This window comes from Cololabis saira, chromosome 14 (assembly GCF_033807715.1).
Source record: "Cololabis saira isolate AMF1-May2022 chromosome 14, fColSai1.1, whole genome shotgun sequence".
NCBI lineage: Eukaryota > Metazoa > Chordata > Actinopteri > Beloniformes > Belonidae > Cololabis > Cololabis saira.
Window position 1 is genome coordinate 28,375,003 of NC_084600.1, and position 24,133 is coordinate 28,399,135.

Sequence of the window (24,133 nt, forward strand, 5' to 3'; positions counted from 1 at the left end):
CGGAAGTCCATAAAATATTGGGCTCTTTCTGTATGGAACAAGTTACCAATTATGATTATCGAAGCACCGACTAAGGCAAGTTTAAAAAAACTTTTTAAAAAACACATTCATTTGAATCCAAATGAATGTGATGTATTGTGATGGTTAGTTTTAGTGTACTTTAGTTTGTTTTAATTTGAAGCATACCGTTTGTTTTTTATGTTTTGTTTTTATGTCTTGCATTGTTTTTGTATGTTTGCTTTACTTGTTTTTATTGTTTTTATGTTTTGTCAGACATGATATCTATTGTGTCTCATGTGATGTTTTGTTGATGTCTTATTGTGTTTACGTTTTGTTGATTTATTATGTCTTATGTGATGTTTTGTTGTGTGTGGACCCCAGGAAGAGTAGCTGCCACTGTGGTGGCAGCTAATGGATCCAATTAAATAAACAAACAAATGAATATGTGTTGATTGATTGATTGATTGATTTATTGAAGAATTTATTAGAAGAATTGTGTAGGATCAGGTACAGTTTCATGACAGTACAGATTCGCTGATAAAGTCAAACTAAAAGGCATTATTCCAAGAAAGCATTACACTTGTTTACATTGGAGACCTTTTTTTAACTCATAAAGCATTGAATGACATACAGGTAAGAAGCAGTACTTTGTAGGGAAGATTGTAAAAAAAGAAAAGGGGGGCATTTCTGTTATTTTGCACCGAGAGAGACTAAAAAGGTGATGAGACAAATAGTTAATAAGTAGTTAATAGTTAATAAGAGCCATTTGTCTATTACAGTTTGTAACTATTTCAATCTGGGTTCAGTGAGCGAAAAAAAACGAAAACAAATTCCCTGTCTGGCATGTTCATATTTGGCCAATAAAGCTTATTCTTTTCTCCTCTATTCTATTCAGTGGACAGACGGTAATGACGGTATTGCACCGCTAGGCGGCAGCACGGCGCCTGTAGAGCAGAAGAAGAGCGTGACGTCTGGAGACGAAGAAGAAGCTGTCCGTCTGCAGGCCTGGCAGGCAACGTAAACACTGAAACATCTTTGTAAACATTCGATCACTTTGTGGCTTTACATCTCGTTTCTTCTCTGTTTCTACTCGAGAATTGCCTCTCGATGGGGGAGCTAGACTAGATAAATACCGGTGGGCCATGTGGACCTCGGGTTTCCCTTGATGTTGCTGTTAATAAACGGTAAGTCGTGATTTGTGTCAGTAGTAGCTCCCCAGCTAAGCTAACGTTGCTAACATCGCAGTGTTTTATTTTTACTTGTTTTCTTTGTCCCCCGCGGCTCCTAAACCTCCCTCACCTGCTGGGGGTGAACCTTGGCACCACTGTTGGCTGTGCACGGGTTGTTTTGTGCCATATTTCAACGGTGCCCGTGATTTTCAACAGTGCAGCGGCTGAGGAGGAAAAATTCTCGATCCCTGCAGAAAACAGCTCTTTGTTGAGCTTCAGTGTTCGTTATATTAGTTTTTTGTACAATATCCGCCCAGTTTCTGCCGTTTCAGAGGGCATGTGAGTGAACCAGGCCCGACGGTGCTGTATATAAACATAGTTTATGTTTATATAGGAGCAAAAACACCAGGGGAACCTGCAGCTCTGTTTGCCTTTGGCTTCTTAAACTGCACTTTTGCACTTGTGCCTAAAAGTAGCTCCAGCTAATGTACTGCTGGCCTGTTTGAATACGTAACAAGTCCATTTCTAAGATATGTTTTTGATTGCTTTGATGGAATTAAGCCGTGTATCAGTATAAGCATCAGTAGGAAGCAGTGGAGCAAGTGCAGAGTCCTACTGATGCTGAATGAATGAATTGTTTATTAATGTGTCATACACCTCTAAGGTTCCAGCCTATAAGGGCTTACAAGACACGGATACACTACGCCAGCAAACAAACATCAGCTGCGTACAAACACAAAATTATAAATTCCACTTATACATTACAGATTATTATTATTATTATTATTATTATTATTATTATTATTATTATTATCCTTTATTTAACCAGGTAAGACTCATTGAGATTAAAAATCTCTTTTCCAAGAGCGACCTGGCCAAGAGGGCAGCATAAGTTACAACAGAAAACACAACAAAAAACAACAAACAGCAATCACACACTGTAGTCAGGAACACAAATTACATACAACATAAACGGGTCCATATCATTTGAAAACTTTTTGGCACCATTTGAATTAAAAACAAGCACATTGCCCAAGAGAACTAGTTTCTCGATCCTTTAAAATTGATCGAAATTCCCCCAGAGTGATCAGATCAGGTAATCTCAGATCGTTCTGTATGTGATTCCATGACCGGGGAGCAGCGTAACTGAAGGCTTTTTTCCCAAGTTCAGTGTTGGCTCTTGGAACGAACATGCGCAGAACGTTATATTTTGTCCTTTCTCTGTTTCCAGGCTCTCTTTATAAAGGTAGCTATAGAGAAAACCTCTTCTTTAAAAAAACATTCCAATTTAGCATCATCCTCAGTCCAAAACAACTCAGGTTTACAATCTTGCATTTTCTGAAATAAAAACTTCCTGGCTTCATCATATAATGGACAATAGAACAAAACATGAAGTTCATCCTCAATAACATTTAAATCACAAACACTACATAATCTTTCCTCTTCAGGAACAGAGTTATACCTACCTGTTTCTATAGCCAGAGGGAGAATCCCAGTTCGCAACTGAGCACATAATGATCTTTTTGATCTATCCAGGGGGTAAAACAAGGGGTAAAGTCGCATAAGGTTCAGGATAATAAATATTCTTCATCAACCGGTAAGTTCTAAGTTTCGGTTTATGCCGGATGTCATTGGCCCATTTTTCTTTATACTCAGAGAATAACATACGCTTCACATACTGAATATTACACCGCTGACCATTGTAGTTAGTTATGTAGTGCTGAGAAAGACTTTTGTGAGACTTCTTTAACACATTTAAATCTGGTGTGTTGTCATCACCGGATGTATTAATGGGATATACTTAGTCTTGCAGTGTTTGTTTGTCTGTTTTTAAATAATAATTTACTGGATATGATTGAAGAGGATTTTAGAGCTGATTTTCAGTAGGAAGCAGGGAGGGGTGCAGAAGTGCAGGGTCCTACTGATGCTGTAGGTCGGGGGTTACCAACCCTGGTCCTAGAGAGCCCCCTATCCAGCATGTTTTAGATGTTTCCCTGATTCCTCACACCTGATTGAAATTAATCGTCATCATCAGCTTGTCATAAATGTCTAGACAACTCTGTTGGTGACACAGCTACTTTTATCATGGTGTGCGGAAGCAGCGAAACATCTAAAACATACTGGACTCTAAAAGTCAGAAATTCTGAGATTTTCTCTTTGCATGTTTAGAATTTTTTTCCACGATAGCTCAGCTAACCTCAGCAACATTTGTGTTTGTAAGGTTTATTTTGCAAACTCTTTTCTTCCTAGTTTCTTCCTGGTTGCAGCCTGCCATCCTCCGACATAAAAGATTGCTGCGTCACCGCCAGCTTCAGGGCCTTTTAGGATCAGGATCTTAAACTGCACTTTTGCAGTTATGCCTAAAAGTAGCTTCAGCTAATAATGTACTGCTGGACCGTTTGACAATGTAACAAGTCCATTTCTCAGATATGTTTTTGATTGTTTTGATGGAATTAAGCCGTGTATTTTAAAGCTGATTTTAAGTAGGAAGCAGTGAAGCAAGTGCAGGGTACTACTGATGCTGTAGGTCAGGGGTGGCCAACCCTGGTCAAGAACTCTTATCCAGCATGTTTTAGATGTTTCCTGCTTCCTCACACCTGATTCAAATTAATCAGCATCATCACCTTGTCATAAATGTCTAGACAATTCTGTATGGGACACAGCTACTTTTATCATGCTGTGCTGAAGCAGGGAAACATCACAACCTTGCTGGATAGGGGCCCTCGAGGACCAGGGTTGGCCAGCCCTGCTGTAGTTGGTTATGTAGTGAGAAAGACTTTTACGACTACTAGACTTCTTTAACACATTTAAATCTGGTGTGTTGCATGAGTATAACTACACTCAGTAGAGAGTCAACACCGGATGTCCTAATGGGATATACTCAGTCTTGCAGTGTTTGTTTGTCTGTTTTTAAATAATAATTTACTGAATATGATTGAAGAGAGGATATAGAAAGTTGATGGATGATAGGTGGATGCTCCAGTCAACCGATTAAAAATCAAGAGTGAAGTTGATTCATCTGATAAAAGGCTTTTGGCTCCATACAGCCTTTCATCACCATCACATCCCTATTACTGTCCCCCGTTTGGGTCATGAAGACGGCAGCCTAGTAAAGTCTAACAAATATAGAGGCGTTCCCAAGTCAGTCGTCTTGTATCAGGATGCCTGATAGAAAGTGTGTTTAACCCTGGTTCCTGTTGATTCCCCTCTCAGCCAATGATTCAGCTGGAGAAACCAGTTCTGACTGGTACCATGCCGGTGGTGTGGCCCACCATCCTTGACCTGGGCAGGGATGAGTGCAAACGAATTCTCCGTAAACTGGGTAAGAGCAAAGGATGCAAAAATGAGTAAAAAAAAAAAAATGTGCCTTTTCATTTCATGTCTCATTCATATAAAATATGCTGTTGATACAAAACTGTCATAAGTTGTATATTAAACACAACCAAACTAGCTTACATGAATACTCACGGTTAGTCATGTCATTCATAGATGTGTAGGTATTTCCTTGATGAATAAGTCTGAAGTTTGAGTTTCTATTCCCAGAGCTGGAGGCATATGCCGGGGTCATCAGTGCTCTGCGAGCCCAAGGAGACCTGACCAAGGATAAGAAGGATCTGCTGGGAGAGCTCACCAAAATCCTTGGGTAGCTGTTTCAGAAAACTTACTAGATCTAGCAGATTGAGTGGGAGTTAAACATCTGGAAGAGTTTTTTCTGTTCTTAAAACTACCTTCCTCACCTTCATCACCCTCGCAGGATCTCAACGGAGCGCCATCGCGCAGAAGTCCGCAGGGCTGTCAACGATGAACGGCTCACCACCATTGCATACCAGTAAGTTTGTGACATTCAATGTGTGCACTACTTTACCAAATGTAAAACTTGGGGATGTATTATTACCAGAGAGTTATTTTCTCTAACTATAGCTGCTCTAAGGAGATGAAAACTGTATTGCGTCTCTTTCAGCATGTCGGGGCCCAACAGCTCGTCTGAGTGGTCCATTGAAGGACGCCGGCTCGTCCCGTTGATGCCGAGGCTGGTCCCTCAGACGGCCTTCACAGTTACTGCTAACGCGGTGGCCAGTGCAACAGCCAATCAGAATGCCTCTCTTCTGCTGCCGGCTGAAACGGGAAACAAAGAAGGTAAGCTCGTAAAATCGATATTAATTTACATTTAACCTTTCAGAACCTCAGTTATTAGAGTCAAAAATGAGACTCCTTGGACGCTGAGATTTGGGTGATGTTACTGGCCTACGGTTGCTTTTTAAATGCTGTAAAATGAAGTGTTTGATGTCCTCCCTGCAGTAGTAGTATGCTACTCCTACACAAGCACCACCTCTACCTCCACCGGTGTTGCAGCACCAAGCGGACCCATAGGAGCCACAGTGAAGTCTCCACGACCTGCCAGCCCTTCGTCCAACTTGGTAGTGCTGCCCAGCGGGAGCACCGTCTACGTGAAGAGTGAGTGGGAATGTGATTGGTTGATTTGTTCGTCCTTATTTCAGAATTGCCTGTTGCTATTTCTTCCTTCTATTTCTCAAGTCAGCTAGAACGATAGTTTAAAGTAAAGTAAAAGCCTATATTGTCCTGGCATATCCAGTATACAATGAGAATGGGAGTGCTCTCTATTTGGTGCTTTGGCATGAGTTTGCTGCAATGTCTGTAAAAATGTCTGATAGTCAACATTTATCAGCTCCAATAAATACATTTTTTGGTCCGTTGCCATGTCTGAGCCACATAGAAGAAGTAAACAAAAGAAAACTTGGCACTGCAGAAATGAACCTTCACTGCCACCTAGTGCTTGTAGGTGTAATGACAGAGTGACACAAACAGTAACGCAGAACGAAGTGGGCAACTTCAGTCCTCCAGGGCCGCTGTCCTGCAGGTTTGAGGTGTTTCCCTGCTTCATCCCCGCCTGACACAAATGACTGTGTTATTAACAGACTTTTCCAGACCTTGATGACGAGTTGATTAATTTGAATATGTGTGTTAAAGCAGGAGAAACATCTAAAACACCTAGGACAGTGTCCCTCGAAGACCAATGTTGTCCACCCCTGACGCAGAAGTATAAATGCCACCGTGTGTAGCTCTTCTGCAGAAGTATCAACCAGTCCAAGATTAAGCAGGTCTCATAGCTTTGCAACAAGCGTACGGCATGAACCCGGCATTCTGTTGAAATGATAACATTTCTGGAAAGATGCAATTAACAGTTTTTACAGAGAGAATAAAACAAGTATTTATCCTAGGACAAAGCTTTTAACTGATTACAGATAAATTCACTCTCAGGCTGCAGTCTAATTATGATCCAGATTCATTGTGGAGTCTAGAGGCTTGTTGGGAATTCCTTAGTGCTATCATCTCTCCTCAGTCACGTCCATGTTAGGTACGTAGGTCTGTCAGCCTATTTCCATTCAGATACATATTACTTAAAGAAATCAGTTTATGATTGTGAGTCCTCATTATATCGGTGTGGAAAAAAACCCATCCTCGTTAAACCACTTCTGTTCCCCGTCGGTAATTCACACTACTGCACTTTGCAGAATCATCACACCGACAAACATTGATTGTGAGAGCGGCGCGACCTGCGCCGCTGGCTCGTCCGTCCACAAAGAGCTAATGTTCATTTTTACTTCCTCTCCAGCGGAATTAGAAGCAGAATAAAAGGTTATGATTCTCACTCTGCAAAACAAGAACCCAGAGAGTGAAGTAAAGCTCCTGTCAGGTGACATTGACACTCCACACTGTACTTATCATAACACGGATGTTCAGTGTCCTTCACAATAAAAGTACTTGGGAGGATCCCCGCCCAGTTTTCCCAAGTGTGCAGCAAAATTGTTCTTTTTTTTTTTTTTATAAATAATTTCTGTTCTTCTGAGTGGCCTGAAGGGGGCACTGTAGGACTGTCTTCAGTCCAGAGCAGTGGAGTTGCTGTACGTTTAGGTAGAAACCCGTATTACCTGTGGGGTCACTGGTCCAGACATCTTCTCCACACTTTAGTCTTTAAACTACTCAGAATTATCTTTCCATAACGCAGCTTGTCTCGGGATATGTTGAGGTTGGAGATACGAGCATCTCCATATTAACACTAAAAACGTAAGTTTGTCTTAAAAGTTAATTGATTTGGTTCTTAAACTGTTGGTTCAACAAAACAATGGCTGTTTCAACCATCCTTTATTGGTCAAATGATATAAAAGTAAACCAACAACATGTGTTTCCCCTGACGTTGTTCCCCTGAGATCCTCAACCTCCGCCTCTGTTTCTGTCAGGTGTTAGTTGTTCTGATGAAGACGAGAAGCCTCGTAAGCGAAGACGCACAAACTCGTCCAGCTCGTCGCCGGTGATGCTGAAGGAGGTGACCAAAGTGTCGCCGACAGTGTCCAAAAGCATCACGGTGCCGGTGAGCGGCAGTCCCAAGATGAGCAACATCATGCAGAGCATCGCCAACTCCCTGCCGCCTCACCTGTCCCCCGTCAAGATCACCTTCACCAAGCCCACCATCCAAACAACCAGCGCCACCACGCAGAAGGTGAGAGACGCTTCCTCGTGCCTCGTGTTTCCTCAGCGCGCCCGTCTCCACCACTGAAGCCTCTTGTATTTGATCAGGTGATCATCGTGACCACTTCTCCCAGCTCCAATTTTGTGCCGAACATCCTGTCAAAGTCTCACATGCACAACGCGGCCGTGTCCAGGCTGGGCTCCTCCTCCATTCTGGCCACGCCCACCCAGAAGCAGACAGTGGTTTTCCCAGCCAGCTCCAGCTCCGCCCCCAACACCATCGCCGTGACCACCGTGGTCTCCTCCACCCCGTCAGTGGTGATGTCTACCGTAACGCAGTGTAAGCCCCTCCTCTGCAGTGTCCCGTGGACGTTCTTAAAGGGAAAGTTCGTTTTTTTACAACCTGGACCTTATTTCTGGCATTTTTTATGGTCGTATACTCACCCAGAGGTGTTTGGTGTCATTTGGAGTCCTTCGGAAGATATTAGGGGGTTTTTTGCGAGCCGCTTCTCCATATAACGGTAGCGCATGGGGGCATCGCGGGACACAGACGATGCAGAGTCTAAATAACACATGATTGCCGCGAAACTCGTTCATTTATTTTATGAATCACTAGATCTGCTTCCAGGACCTGTTGTCTTCATCCGGGGCTGTGTGTGTAACAAATAAATCAGTTTGTAAACAAGACCTCTGAACTCATGACGTCATCTCTGTGCGCGCACTCTGTCCTCCGTTCAGTGAGCTCTTCAGCCGTATACTCTGGCTCAAAACGGTAAGGACGTCCATCATATTCAAAGTCGTCGTCCACAACCTCATAATTTGACAAATATTCATACATGTTTCAAATAACTAACAGTAAACTAACAGTAGTGAACTCCAGCTGTACACAGAGCTGTGTCTGGGACGCGCGCACAGAGATGACGTCATCATGTCAGAGGTCTTGTTTACAAACTGATTTATTTGTTACACAGACAGCCCCGGATGAAGACAACAGGTCCTGGAAGCAGATCTAGTGATTCATTAAAGAAATTAAGAGTTTCGCGGCAATCATGTGTTATTTAGACGCTGCATTGTCTGTGTCCCGCTGTGCCCCCATGCGCTACCGTTATATGGAGAAGCGGCTCGCAAAAAACCCCCTAATATCTTCCGAAGGACTCCAAATGACACCAAATTTGCCTGGGTGAGTATACGACCATAAAAAATGTCAGAAATAAGGTCCAGGTTGTAAAAAAACGAACTTTCCCTTTAAAGCTGACAGGAACACCCGGAAACTTGAATCAGCTTTACCACAAACTTCAACTTGAGTTAAAGGGTTAGGCTTTTTAACTGAGGGTCGCCCATCGTTGGTGCTTTGAGCGCAGAACCGGGTTAAAACCCTGATGTTTTTATTTCAGAAGTAAGTCTTGTCTTTCATCCAGAGCCTAAAAGAGGCAGGTCGGGGCCTGGACCACGGGGGTGGGATTTATGTGCATCTCAATGTCTGAGCGCTCTGGAGGCAGTTTATCACGCCCCTCAAAGCCCAAACTCATCGCTGTGTTTGATCAGTGTGGACGGTGTTCATCATCAGCAGGCAGATTGAAATAGTGGCATGTTTTTATTAATACATCTATTCTTGGTGGGCTGCAAGACAAACTTCTGTATGTATCACACAGGCCGACACACCTTCAGCCCCAGAATGTGTTTTTGTTGACCGAGCCTAAGGCGCGGGCCAAGCTGAGAAAAGAGCCCTTAAATATGTAGCTATGTTTACCTGGAACAGCCTGCAAAAGCAGACCGAACTGTTGCCCCTCATTGCCCAGGGCTAACTGTGGATGAGAAGTACCCTGTTTCCTTAGTGCAGCACTGTCAACTGTCTGCCCAAAAACTACATGGGTTTGTCCAATTTTTGCTTAAGAAGAAAGAAAAAGCACAAAAGCAAGTAGTCAAAAAATGTTTAAATGCCTCAATCTAGCCAACAAGTCGTTAGGTGATCTAAAGTGGGATCCTCACTGCTTCGAGTGGCTGGGGATCTGAGATAAATAAGCTGATACTTTAAATATTTAGACAAAACACAATACTAAATAGATAATAAAGCTACATTTTGAGTGATTTCCATCAGTCACATGAAGGGAGATGACTTTCAGGCTTTTAAACAAGTCTAAGCTGAACAGACCAGCAACTCTGAGCATCACAACGTCTGAAACCAGCTCTGCTGTCCCTGTCCTTTCCTGCAGGTGGCTCCACAGGCGGGGTGAAGGTTGCTTCAGCCAGACTTCCCTCCCCGAAGACCCTCGTGGGCTCCCCCGCCCAGATCCTGGCCCAGTTCCCCAAACAGCAGTCCTCTAAACAGCTGCAGCAGAGCTCGCCTTTAGGAGCTGCTGTCAGTCAAGTTCAGACCACCACCAACCCCTCGGGAGCAAAACCCACCATTCAGATCAAACAAGAGTCTGGTGAGTGTCACCTTTATGTCCCAACGTTGACGCTGCAGTGTTTCTGGGTCCTCCTGCTGTTCTGAATCAATGTTGTATCCACTCAGGGGTGAAGATCATCACCCAGCAGGTGCAGCCCAGTAAAATCCTGCCCAAGCCTTCATCCGTGGCTCTGTCCAGCAGCAGCTCTTCACCCATCATGGTCGTCAGTAGCAACGGTGCTATCATGACCACCAAGCTGGTCACGCAGCCAACAGGTTGGGATCTAAGATGCTTCCTTTCTTTTTTAGATCTTCAAAGTGTGAAAAGGGCTGTTGGTTGTTTACTGAAACTTGATCACTTTAATTTAAAAATCACTCTTAAGTGTTGATAGCACCGGCCGCTGACTCTACCTTTGTGCGTGCAGCCACTCAGACCACATACACGAGGCCCGCGGTTAGTCCCAACATCGGCGCCAGGATATCGGCCTCCAGTGGGGGCGCCACTTATGTCAAGACCACCAGCGGCAGCATCATCACTGTGGTACCCAAGTCTCTGGCCACACTGGGCGGGAAGATCATCAGCAGCAACATCGTCTCGGGTGAGTCCAAGTCATCAGCTCTGCACACCTCCCTCTATCGTTTGATCAGATGTTTCTCTGACTGAAAAAAGTCTTCCTTCCGCTGCAGGCACAACAACAAAGATCACCACCATCCCCATGACCTCCAAACCCAACGTGATCGTGGTGCAGAAAACCTCAGGCAAAGGAGCCACCATCCAGGGACTGCCGGGCAAGAACGTGGTCACCACACTTTTAAACGCCGGGGTCAGTTGTTGCAGAGCTTCTTCTGGAAGAAATGGCTTAATTTCGGGTGTACTCCGCTAAAGCGTGCTGTGCGTTTGCTGCGTGTGATGCAGGGAGAGAAGAGCCTGCAGGCGGTCCAGGGGACCAAACCAGCCATCATCACCGCCTCCAGGCCCATCACCAAGATGATCGTCACCCAGCCCAAAGGCATGAGCTGCGGGTCCCAGTCCACCGCCACCAAGATCATCCCCACCAAGATCGTCTACGGCCAGCAGGGCAAGACACAGGTGAGACCGGGTTACGACATCTCAATGAGGATGTGGATGTGTTGGTTCCTGGTTAACCACAGGCCGCTAAGTTTACCCCGTGAGCGTTTAGACACATCAAGTGCATGTTCATGTGATCAGCTGGATGACAGCAACCACAATGTTGTGCAGAGGAGCACGTCAGTGTGTCAGGGCAAAGCTAGATAAGAGAAAGGAGTTTCCTCCAGGGAACAGCTCATTTTCTAAACAATAATTTTTGTTTCTCTTCTTTACGTGAGTAGTATCTGATATGCTGAGTTGGCAGACGAGCAAATATTGTAGATTTCAGCGCTTAACTCTGGAGCCTCTCCCTTTTACCTCCCACGTCTTCAGCAAATGGGTGTATTAAAAGTTCAATATGAGACGTTTTACCATTAAGTGAAAAACACAACCTTTTGAACATGATGGTAGCAACATACGATGTCACAACAGAAGTTGGGGAACGTGCAACAAAAGGCTAGAAAAGTGGCTCCAAAAGGGAAACGCCTGGAGAAACTGACTGAAACCACTCTGGCAACGCATCTGTGCCATGATTAGGTGTGATTAGGTGTTAAAGGAGCATCTTAGGGGGGCGGGGCCCCTCACAAGTAATATTGGGCAGAGGTTCACCAATGTAGCAAAAAACACTGCATCTACAAATTGTGAGACAATATCAGATGATGTTTCTTAGTGTGAAACTGTCTCTTCAGTTCCAGTATATGATGTTACCGAAGGATGCAGAGAATCTGAAGAAGTTCCTGTGTGTACCGGACAGGACCGCACATCAACATGGGATGCCACAGGTCTGGGTGGCGTGCATTCGTGCTGTTTTCACATCTGGAAAGGAAAAGTCAAAGCTGGTTTTAGAGCAGCGTACGCTGCCATCAGGACGGGGGTTCTTGTTGTTGTTTGTTTGTTGTTGTTTGTCAGGGAAAACCTTGCATCTTTCAGCAAGACAACGCTAGACCTCATACTGGATGTATCACGACAGCATGGGTTCGTAGTAGAAGGTCCAGGTCCAGAACCCAGGACTGTTGAGCAGCTCAAGTCTTATATCGTACACCTTTTTTTTCTTTTTTTCCTCATTTTATACATTTGATTTTGGTTTTGTGTTTGCTTTTGTTTGTGTTTTGTGATAAAATAAGGGTGAAGAGCTTGATAGTTTCTTTCTTTCTTTCTTTGTTTCTTTCTTTCTTTCTTTCTTTGTTTCTTTCTTTCTTTCTTTCTTTCTTTCTTTCTTTCTTTCTTTCTTTCTTTCTTTCTGTCTTTCTTTCTTTCTTTCTTTGGGTTTTGTAACTTAACAGACAGCTTATGAAGTCCCCTTCACAGCTTTGTTGGAAAGTATGTCAGAATGGCAGCTAAATACAGTAAACACAGGCCAGATCCCATCTCTGCTGCCATTACTACAGCATATGCCTTTAAATCTTACTGGGGAATTTAAATTGAAACCAGGGTTGTTTATATTCTGACAGGGAAAATCCCATCAGGTGAGTTCTCAGGTGTCATTTTGTCATTTGGCTGAAAGCACTGAGGAGTGAATGATAACAATTATTCTTGAATGTTTTTGATGCCATAGAAAACACCTGACATAGAAAACACACAACATAGAAAAACACACCTTTTCTAGCTCAGATGAGATCAAGCTGAACCGATCAAGCTGAAATAATAACAAGTCATATGTCATTATTTGAAGCTCCGACTCATCTCTGCAGTCTGATCAACCTGAGTTGAGTTTCAGTCTTCCGTCATCGGGGGGAAATTATAGGTAAATGCTTGGTGCCGTATCAGACACCGCTGAGGATGATTCATTGCAGTTCTAACTCGGCACGCAAGTAAATCTGCATAAACCGTGACGTCTATCTGAAGAACTTGTTTTTAAGTTGGCTTGAGCACAGACTGCATCAAAACACTTTCAGTGACGAAAACGGCACCATGTTACTGAAAACAGTTTTTCACACAATCATGACCTTTTTACTGAGAGTGCATCAAAGCAGGAAGAAGTGCAAATGTTAACGTTCACAGACGAGAGCCGTGTAAATTTGATGATCTAAGGAGACTTTGGCGTTCAAGGTCCTTTTTAGCTTATAAAAAACCTCCTGCAAGCGAGACTTGAGGCAACTTCGTTCTGTTGCCCAACGTCCCAGATGTGAGTTTATGCAGGTTTTGTTTCAGGTTCTTGGTCTTTAATCAGTTTTTAATAAGAAGAAATCCCCTTCAAAAATAATAATATGAGAAAAGATATAGAATAAATAGGAATGGATATTAAGCATGATGGGTGTGTTCATCTAAGAAGTTTGTCCCGGCTGCTTTGAGAAGGTAAAAATAGTTTCAAACATCTTTTGAATTGGAAAAAAAAGTCCTCAATTGATGCCTCTAATGCTAAGCATCTGCAAAACAAAAACAAATGGCAACCGAACAAATAGCCAGAATGCAGAGTAAAGAGTCGGGTTTACACCAGTGTGCAGGAGGGCGAGCCAGTTGATAAAACGCTCTGGGAGACTCTGAACCTCTTAGATCTTCTCGGCTTCCCTCCAGGTTCTCATCAAGCCGAAGCCGGTCTTCCAGACGGCGGTGGTGAGCGAGCAGACGAGGCAGCTGGTCACCGAGACGCTGCAGCAGGTGACCCGCTCTGCAGAGGTCAGCCAAGGTCAGACCTCGGGCCAGGACGGGTCGGCCAAGGACAACGGCAGCGGTGTCACGGAGGCCGCCAGCTCAACCAGCGACACCGTGCGTGGCGCCACTCAGGGTACACGTCCGTTTTCTTCTTCTGTGATTTGAAGATGGGGAACGATTAGCCAGGACACATGGGTTTGAAAGGAAAAGCTAAGAGGTGTGTTTTTGTGCTTTGACATGTGTATAAAACATTATTATTGTTATGAACACAAATTTGCAGAAAAGCAACTGTAACCTCCTCAGTTTCTTCTCCTTCTCCGCACATAAGTAGTTGGCTAAATTGATTAGTTAGACAAAAATGGCAGAGTCCGAACCAGTCAGGGGTCCAGGGTGAGGAGAAGAATGTAAACAACTGTCTCAAACATCGGCCCACTAGTGTGGTGGAAAAGTCTCCCAACAGCGCTGCCGTTGATACCAGATCGTCCCGATCCATGTTTGGGAGGCAGCGACAGTCCTTGAAGTGTTTTTCGTTTCCGTCGCCCCTCAGAACCACAGCCTGTAGTGCACGTGGTGTCCTCCAGAGAGCAGGATTGGACCGAACAGGAAGTGGCTGTGGAGTCGGCTCCGACCATCATCTACCAGGAGGTGACCGGAGGAGACGTCCAGTCCGCCACTACAACCATCAAAGCCATTCTGGAGCTTCAGCAGACTGCAGGTGAGCTTTTACAGCATGGAAGGACCTCCATCCATCCACCCATCCATCCTTCCATCCTTCCATCCATCCATCCATCCATCCTTCCATCCTTCCATCCATGGAAAGCTATCCTTCCTGTTTATATGATTTGGGGTACAGAAACATTTGATCTTTCCGGGGTTCCATCTGTTCCTCCAGTCTTTGTTCTGTCAGGAGATATTTGTTAAAAACCTGCTTCCAGAGAAATATTTCCAGTCTTTCAGGAACAGCTGAGACCCATAATGGTTTTCGTCGTAAACTCATTTGACAGTGAACCTGTGAAACAGGCTCAGTTAATACGGAGAGAGAGGATTTTTAGAGCAGAAATGTTTAAAGCTACGAGGACTCGTATGCAGGTCGTGCAGAACAACATCGTCAGTCACCAGCATCTGACGGAAAATCCCCTGAAGATGAAAGTCCTGTGGTTTCCAGGTGTTGCTGCTAAAAATAGCATCAATTCTAAGATAGTCCTCTCTATTTAGTTTTTCAAAATAAAAGAATTTAAAGAATCCAACTGCAACTTATTCAATGAACTTATTCAATTACATTAAATAAGCTAATATTCATGCATATGAACAGGCTTTTATTAACCAGACCTTCCTGGTTTTGGCTGCAGGATTATAGTCTGCTTTTACTTGCACATGCTTCAGTACAGAGTCTGAATACGGGGGTCGATCTTGGCCCCACGGGACAGAGATCAGCTCCTAACTGCCTTTTAAAGAAAGAAAGTCTGAGCAGTCGGCAGACCCGAAGTGTTTGGTGCATCGGCTTCTGGTGAAACAGAGTTTTAAAAAAACAAACCTGCTGATCCTCTTCTCGTTGGTCATACCGCATCACTCCTGATGCCTGTTGGGGCGTTTTATCCGCGTTGAGATGCAGAGATGTGAAGGCTCCAACTAAGCAAAGACTAGACAAGCTTTCAGTATCCTGCTGTATGAAACCGCTCCGGTTTGGTCTCCAGCCGCTCACCAGCCACCACTACTTCCTGGTGGATCTGAAACTGGTTGCTCAGCCTGGAACCAGTTTCCTACCTGGTGCCTGGAGACCCCCACAGGCCAGTGTGACTAAAGTGTCTTCGCGCTTGTAGGATTAGTTCAGTTTAGCTTAGCACCTAACTGAAGACCAGGCACCCGTCAGTATGAACTGTTGAAGACAGATTGATTGACCCCACATGTCCCCCCCAGCGGTGAAGGAGAACACGGATGCCAAACCCCGGCAGCACACCATCGATCTCAGCCAGATGGCTGTGCCCATCCCGCTGCCCCAGGAGAAGAAGCCCGGCCCAGAGTCCCCCAGGCCCTCCACCTCAGAGGCGGAGCCCAGCACGGAGCACGTCACAGCAGGTACCTCACTCCGTTCTGGTGGAGTCACCCGTCCAGAGACATCACACACCGTCCTCTTCCTCATTCTGGTTGTTTGCTGACAAGTTCAGGGGAAGAACCCAGACGTCAGACGAGGCGCGCCAAGCGTGCTTCCGCTTTCGTTCTGCTTTTGTGGTATCGTTTTGAGGACAGTTGTGACTCGAGCGTGTGTGTGTGTGTGTGTGTGTGTGTGTGTGTGTGTGTGTGTGTGTGTGTGTGTGTGTGTGTGTGTGTGTGTGTGTGTGTGTGTGTGTGTGTGTGTGTGTGTGTGTGTGTGTGTGTGTGTGTGTGTGTGTGTGTGTGTGTGTGTGTGTGTGTGTGTGTGTGTGTGTGTGTGTGTGTGTGTGCGCCTGCGTGCATCCTGTCATGCCTGCAGGGCTCTCATCTGACTTTGATTCCACCGCAGGTAAATCCAGAGTGGGAACGTCCCCGGTGGAGGAAGATGCGGTCATGTCCTCCAATCAGCCGCCAGGGAAGCCTACCATAGTAACCAAACCGGTTCCCATGCCGACAGCGGCTGCAGCGCTGCACCTGGTGAGGGCTCCTCACAGCAGGACTTTGTGTGTTCACAAATCAAAGGAAATGATTGAGTCTTTGTTTATTGATCAGGTTTAAAAAAATAAAATAAAACACCCAACTATTTTTTATCTCTAAATAAGGTTCTAAAATCTTATGTGACTGAGTTTGATAGAAGTCTGGCAAAAGAATAGTTAACAAAGTGATAATGCAGGTTTTAAGTTGCATGTGTCAGGATTATCAATCGGTACGAACCTTTTTTGAGTTTTATTTTCTTCTCCGTTTTGAAAGCTCAGTTTCAGTGTGTTTGAGGAGAAGTGGCGTTTCTGGGACTCGTGAAAGATGATGCTTCAAACGAGGCGCCAGTACAGTTTCTGTAGGACGTGACATGAATACCCGGCCCAGCACGCTCGCCCCGAAGCCACTTCAGACATCATGGGACGGTTTTCTGCATCAAGTCTTTGTCTTGTGATCAGGAGTCTTGAAGATGGATTCTTAGCGAACAGCTGATCAGGGACACAAGTCCACAATACACCGCTCATCTTCATCAAAACACTTCTGTTATGTAAACATTTCTCAGACTTGTCTTTAATGGTGTAATTTAAGCTCCAGGTGTATATACCTGTTTGGCTCACCTGGAATTTTCTCTGCACTCCTTCGGGGTCTAGTCTGTTATTAGATTACACATCGGAAACATCAAAGAAGCTCAGCTCCTGGAAAATCTGCCTCCACCGAGAATTTCTGACCCGGACATTGATTACCGCTGATTTAAATACGGAATTACATCCTTTATGGGCCATTCATGGGCCGGTTATGGGTCATTCATCAGCTCCAGCGTTCCTAAAGAAAATTCTGGTTTTAACATGAATGGTTTCATCTGTCTGTTCTAGCAGCTCCTTCCTCTTTCTTTGTGGCCGCGTTCAGAAACATAACGGGTGTTAGTTGTTCTTGTTAATTAAACTACCATATTTTCTGGACTATAAGCCGCTACTTTTTTTCCTAGGTTTTGAACCATGCGGCTTATACAAAGGTGCGGCTATTCTGTGGATTTTTCTTCCACCGCTAGGGGGAGTGCTAACCGGAATGAGAATAAACACTAAGACAAAATAAATGCAAAGAAGAATACGCTACTTCTTCTTTAGCAGATAGAAGTAGAAGCAGATTTCAAACAGATAAATAGATAAATAAATACCGGTTATTTTCTCTTGGTTCAGTCCAGTTTTAATCAGCAAAGTTGCTGCCGTGTTAAAAGACACTGTTAGGAAAGGATCTATTTAGGTACAAACATGTACATCATTTACAGTTCAAAATCGTTCTGTACATGTAGTAAATATCTAATCTAACAACATAAATATCTGCGACTTGCATATCTTTTTTTTAAAATAAAAGTGGGTGCGGCTTATAGTCCAGAAAATACAGTATACATCCAGTAAATATTACACCAGAGTCCTTATAGCGCTTAGCATGATGCCAGCTGAACTTTAACCCCAAAGAAGAGTTATTTATTAATGGCTGATAAATGCCAAATGAAAACCCGCCCCGACCGTGCACGTGTATTAGCTAATAACTCGTATGTTCCTGCCACGACATCTGATCTCATGATGTAGTCCATCAATAATGTGTTCTTCTGAGCTGGTTCTCAACACCAGCCTCGTTTTAGCTTGAAGGTGCAGCATGTAAGCGTGAGACTGGAGGCCACGGGGGGGCAACGTGTAACAGTAAAGGTCAGGGCGCCGGTCATCCAATCAGTTAACTGGATGGCTCCACGTTCCCAGAATCTGCCTCGATATGATTTTGATCCGATTCAGTTCAGGAGGTGTCAGTCGATGTGAGACTGTATCATATGTTGACTGAACATTTAGAGTCACAGTAAGTAACTGAACTATTTCTGGGTTTATGTGGACAGTTATTGACCGAATGTATTGGTGCATGTGTGGTATTAATGTTTTGAACGGATGCTGTTGGATCCTTGGATCCCAGGTCCTGCTCCAGGTGCCGTTTGGCTGGTTGGGCTCTTTTACTGAAAGTTTACAGCAACTCTTCCTGTTTTTAACCGGCTCTCAGCTAGAAATGTGATTAAAATGGACGTTTGAAAAGAAAATCTGACGGTCTCTAGGTGCTGACGTCCTGTCGCTGCCCGCGTGGTAACTTCTTCTGTTTGGTTTCAGGGCTCAGACAGTAAAACCGAGAGCACGTTGGAGGTGGGCGAGCTGGAGGGCGACACCTTGGACCCCCAGACGGGCTTGTTTTATCGCTCCATCCAACCAGCGTTAGATCCCACCAAACAAGCGCCTCAGTCCGCAGCAGCTCAGCCGCCAACTTTGAGCAAGGCAGAGATGGAGCCGAGCCGCCAGGGCTCCACACCCGTCCAGCAGCCGCCTCTGCCGCCGCCGCCGCTGCAGCTGCAGAGCAAGCCTCAGATCAGCCAGCCTCCCTCCTCCACCTCCACCTTCGCCTCCACTCCGCCTCTGACTAAGAAAGTCCCTAAACTACGGGAGCAAACTCAGCCCAAAGTGCAAACGTTACCGCCGGCTCCCGCGGCTGCTCCGGCTCCGGCCCCGGCTCCGGCAAAGGTCACGACTCCCACCACGCCAACCAAACCGCCGCTGACGCCACAGCTCCCCAAGCTCCAGCAAGCCCCCACCTCCCATCACAGGCCCCTGCACACGCCCATGTCCCACCCCCCTCCCCTGCAGGCGCACCACCCTCCGCCCCTGCAGCCGCGCCACCCTGTCAGTACGGAGAAGACTGCGCCCAGTCAGGTGAGAGGAGTTCTTCTTCTTTCTTTCATAGTTCTTTTTATTGATTTTCACTTTCACATAAACAAAACATTAAACTTTCCCTCCCCACAGCGAACTTCCCTTACCCCTGCTGTCACTCAATGATGTTAGGCTTACTCTGCTTACTGAAATTTTACAACATATGTTTGTATAACAAAAATGTCCAGAGTGAGAAACCTGATTTTCTCCAGTTTCAAATTTGACAGCACATCCCTCATCCAGTGGGAAACTGAGGGTGGGACGGCTCCTTCCACCCCAAAAGTATGAGGCGGCGTGCCAGAAGGGTGGTAAAAGCGATTACTTTGTGTCCCCCTACAAGTAGCTTCATCCCGTCAGGAATAATCCCAAATATAACAGAGGGTTTGGGTGGATTTTAACTGTTAACCCCGTGGAGAGAGCTTAGCCTTCCAATACCCCTTTAACTTAACAGAGCCAAAACATGTGGATTAATGTTGCATCCTCCAATTTACATCTGTCACATATGGGGTTAATTTGTGGATATATTTTAGACAGTTTTGCTTTTGAAAGGTGCACCTTATGTATCACTTTAAATTGGACTAGTGAGTTCTTCTTTGGTTTTATTTTCCTCCACCGGTTCAACCCTGAATAAGTTCCCAGAAGCAGCTGATAGCAGCGGTCCGTGCTCGGTGAGCGCTGACACGCGTGCACGTCTGTCCCTCTTGAGTAACATGATGTAACTAGTGTGCGAGCAGTTCTGGGGTTTCCCAGCATCCTGCCTGATGCCGTAAATCACTGCTGATGTTTGCCTTGAACAAACACACGGATGTAGGTTGTGTTGATGAAGCTGTTTCGGAGCCGTTGTTTCTGCCCTTTTTTTTTTTTTTTTTTTTTTTTTTAGAATTTATTAAAGGATAGCCCCTTGAGATGTAACATCTCATTTTCAAGGGGGTCCCATAAAACATACAACATTACAATATATTACATTACAGTACAGACATACATGACATAAAACAAACACAGACATCTTGCTCACCCCCTCCCACACACAACCCCTACACACATAAGTCTAGTTACAAAGTAGGCTAATTAAATAACCGAAACAATTACATAAATATAACATAACAGAGAGAAAATTTAAAAAAATAAATAAATAAAAATAAATAGAAAAAAGGACACAAAAATACATAAATAAATTAAAAACATAGGCAATTTGTTTTAAGATAAGAAAATATTGCTAACTTAAAACAATGAAAAGAGGTAATAGAACGCAAAAAGAGGGGAAGATTATTCCAATCTGATGGAGCTTTAAAATAAAATGATCTTTTCCCAACCTCTTTTAAAATTCTAGGAACAAAGAAAAAAGGAAAATTCATATGTCTGAGTGAGTATGGAGAGTTATATGGAATAATGAGTTCTTTTAAATATGGAGGACAGTGAAAATAAACACATTTAAAAAGGAACTGAAGCCAGTGAAATTGCAGTCTAGATTTGGGTTGCAACCAGTTCAATGAATCAAACATAAAACAATGACATTTTCTGACATGAAGAGTAAGTAAAATGGACGATCTGAAAGACGTGATCATGTTTTGTATTTCCCTTCTTCGCTGCAGCAGCCTATCATCACGCAGAGCGCCACCGTCACCAAGATCACCTTCGGCAGCTCTCACCACCCGTCCCCGGTCTTCAGCAGTGGCGAGGCGGCGGCCAAGCGGATCCCAGAGTCCAGCTCGGGGCCCTCGGGGGACAAGTCCTCGGTGTCTGACATCCTGAAGATCTCCATGATGGAGGCGGAGATCGATCCGAGCACGGAGCCCATGGTGGTGGACTCCTCCAGCGACTGCGGCCCCCTGGGAAAAACCCTGGAGGTCCAGGCCGTGTCAGGCACGCTGGACTCGGGCCAGTTCATCAGCAGCTCGGAGGTGGGCGTGCATCGCTCCCACGCCAAGCCCCAGCAGTTCAGCTGCATGCAGGCACTCGCAGCTCAGAGGAGCAAAGACGACCTGGAAGTCATCGAGGCGAGTTTCTTTCTGCAGAATGATGCAGCTCATAAGTCGCGGCCTGCGCTCGTCGGTGTGTCCGTCACATGCCGACATCCCCGCTGAAAGCGGAAATCAGTGATTTATTAGCAATGTTATCTGGGAGTTGTGTGGAGATCCTTCACACTGCACCCAGGGGAGAAGATGGTTATGTTTCCAAATTAAAAGCATACCTTGTTTCTGAGAATTTTTTTAGGCGATCTCAGATGAGCGGCAGCCTTTCCCAAGATTTGCAGAATCAAAACCAAGGTGTTCTGGCAGCCCGGTGCTTTGTAAAAACACGTCACCTTGAGTTTTCCTGTGATTTGTCACTAGCCTTTATTTTTAAAACGCATGGAAGTAATATGAAAAACGTTAACTCCCAGTTAGTGTAACCTGCAAGTACTTAACAGCTCAGACATCTTCTGTATTTTGTTTAAAAAAAAAAAAAAAAAAAGAAGCTCCTTTTTAGTTCTTGTTCATTTGGAGCAGGAACTTCGTACTTCACTGATGTCAACTGGGTTGAAACGTAACAACACACCGATAAAGAAACGAGGCGTGATAGTCTACTGAAGTGGGCTTGAGTCTGAAGGATCCCAGGTTCAAGCCTTAACCCTAATTGATCCACAAATGGTGTAAGTCGCTTTGGATAAAAGCACCTGCTTAATGACAGTAGTAGAAATGGGGAGAACGTTCAGTAAACTGAGTGAAAGTGGTGACCTTCCTAACTGGAGATGTCACAGACTGACAGGGGACGCCACAGGAAGCTCTGACGCGGGTGAATCGTGACGCTCTGGGCTCCCAGAGGCTCCGCCGGTCCCACGAGCTGCAGAGGCCGACGCTGCTCCACCTCCGCTTCATTCATACAAGTTGAAAAAAAGCAATTAGGATTTATTTTTTTTAAACAAAAGCAGCCGTCGTGGATGAAAGGGTACAAATCCATCGGTAAGGTGGTGCGTGCATGTCTCACATGCGCACAGGCTTGATGAAATCCTTCCTGCAGGATCTTCCCAGAGGCCGATGTTAAGGTTTCTGTCATTTTGTTTAATGTTTATTTGCAGAGGTTTGACATAGACGGGGATTTTGAACCAGAAGTTGTTACTTCCAGGTATAAAAGCTGCTTAGCATTTGATCAGACTGGAAACGAGGGGGAAGTTAACCTGGATGTGTCGGAGGCTGCTGCCGAGCGTCTCTCAAGCTCCTTTTCAAACATACAAGACGAGCTCCTGGACACTGGAACGGGTCGGGATTTTTTTCCCAGCAGTAGATAACTGGTGCTGGATTAGATCGGAGACTAGGACAGACTTGCAGAGCTGATCCACTCTAAGTCCAACTTTTGTTTCTTTCTTTCTCTTCTTCTTAACGATAAATGACTGTCACCACCACAAACGGTGGTACAAATAGGAGCAAAATAACTTTATTTATTCATATTTTCTTTTATTGCTTTCTTTGTAAGGCGCTTTTGACTTTTCTTCTACGTCGGGACGGTGTGTAGTTGTTGGCCGCTTCGCCAGTCCTTGTCGGCTCACGTGCACGTGTCCCACCCTGTCTGCAGGTGATCCCTCAGTACTCCATCCTGCCGGACTCCAGCCAGTCCAACGTGGTGGTGGAGCCCAGCGGCTTCCTGGAGATCACCAACTTCACCAGCCAGCAGCTGGAGGAGGACAGCCCCATGGAGCAGGAGGTGGACAGCAGCAACGACGAGGCGGCGGCCGCCAGCCCCCCCAACCGGCCGTAGCAGCGCCGCGCCAGAGACACTGACAGCAGGCGGGGCTCTTGTTCACTTTGAACCAGCAGACTGATAATTTGTTTGAGGCCTCAGACCCAGCGGATGAACTCTAGCTGGTGTTTTTCTTTCTTGTGTGTAAAATATTAGTTTGTTAGTTTCTTTTTTCCTCCTGACTCGCAGCACATGTGGTTTTTATTGCTTGGTGTGGGAGTGAGGCGAGAGGACGAGATGTAGCCCCAGACGGCTGGACAGCAGCCTCTGCAGACGTACGAGCCTCCAGACTGATAACTGTGTTACTCACCAGACATTTCACACATTTACACACTCACCTCGAGGTCTTTTTGTTTTGGGTTTTTTTTGGGTCCAATATCCGTCATTTCAGAAAGTTAATCAGCAGTTGTCCTCACGCTTGTACAGAGCAGCTTGTTTGTTAAAAGAGATCTTTTTCATCAGTTAATATGAATTTAGTTCTGACTGACTTTGTAGCTGAAAACTTTCCGGCACTTTTGGGAGGTTGAGTTTTCAGAAGTGGGCACAAACCCGGAGAGGAGCGAATTTTCCCCGAGGGACGTAGACCAGGACCAGGAGAGTCTTGGAGGACGGAAGTTTGTATCATAAAAACTGCAAGAGTGTAACAAAACAAAAAAGAAGGAAAATAAAGTACATTTTGTTGTAAAATAATATTCAAAAAGCTGCATTCAGAATTTCAGGAAGTATGTGTCTATTTTTGCTTCTTTTTCTACTGTTAAAGCTGATGAGTTCTGCACAAAAGGTCCACAAGTACATTTTATACTTTTAGTGGTTGGAGGAAAAAAAAAAAAGCAAAATGATTAGATGTTTCTTCCATTAAAAAAAAGACTCCAAAGTAAACTCCCTCTGTTTACATCTTTAAATGAGAACTCGAATGAAGAGTTAATATTGGTGAAGTAAAGCTTTCATGATTAATAAAAAGGAAAATCTCTACAACCTTAATTCTAACAAAGATGAGATGTTTTGTAAAATCAAAAAAAAGAAAAGGCAAATCTCATGAAGCCATGTTTTATTCTCAGTATAAGGTAAACAACATATCAGACGTTGTAAATATTTGCCAATTCGGCAAAAAAGACTAAAAAAACGAATCGCACGGATCAAAAACAACTGGATTTGACGACCTACATGGTTTATCAACAGGTCAGTAACGTGACTGGGTGTAAAAGGGGGCAGAGGATCCTTAAGATCTCACCATCCACGGTGTAAAACATGGAAAAACTCAGAGAATCTGAAGGAATCTCTGTGCGGGACGAGGCCGGCA

At 44.7% G+C, this 24,133-nt stretch overlaps 1 protein-coding gene across 3 annotated transcripts; it reads left to right on the forward strand.

Annotated features, from left to right (window-relative positions):
- Positions 1–998: 998 nt before the first annotated feature.
- emsy (EMSY transcriptional repressor, BRCA2 interacting) lies at positions 999–23,525 on the forward strand. 3 transcript variants are annotated; one of them, XM_061740307.1, is made up of 21 exons: positions 999–1,184; positions 4,383–4,491; positions 4,713–4,812; positions 4,924–4,998; positions 5,131–5,306; positions 5,469–5,624; positions 7,430–7,689; positions 7,767–7,998; positions 9,872–10,087; positions 10,174–10,323; positions 10,473–10,646; positions 10,735–10,871; positions 10,964–11,137; positions 11,845–11,937; positions 13,670–13,880; positions 14,295–14,462; positions 15,665–15,823; positions 16,248–16,375; positions 18,526–19,119; positions 20,709–21,113; positions 22,669–23,525. In XM_061740307.1, the coding sequence occupies exons 2-21, from the start codon at positions 4,386–4,388 to the stop codon at positions 22,849–22,851; spliced, it is 3,897 nt and encodes a 1,298-aa protein (XP_061596291.1). In that variant the 5' UTR covers positions 999–1,184; positions 4,383–4,385; the 3' UTR covers positions 22,852–23,525. The 3 variants fall into 3 exon arrangements, with proteins under 3 accessions (XP_061596291.1, XP_061596292.1, XP_061596293.1); XM_061740308.1 differs by having other exon boundaries at positions 20,712–21,113; XM_061740309.1 differs by lacking the exon at positions 11,845–11,937.
- Positions 23,526–24,133: the final 608 nt, after the last annotated feature.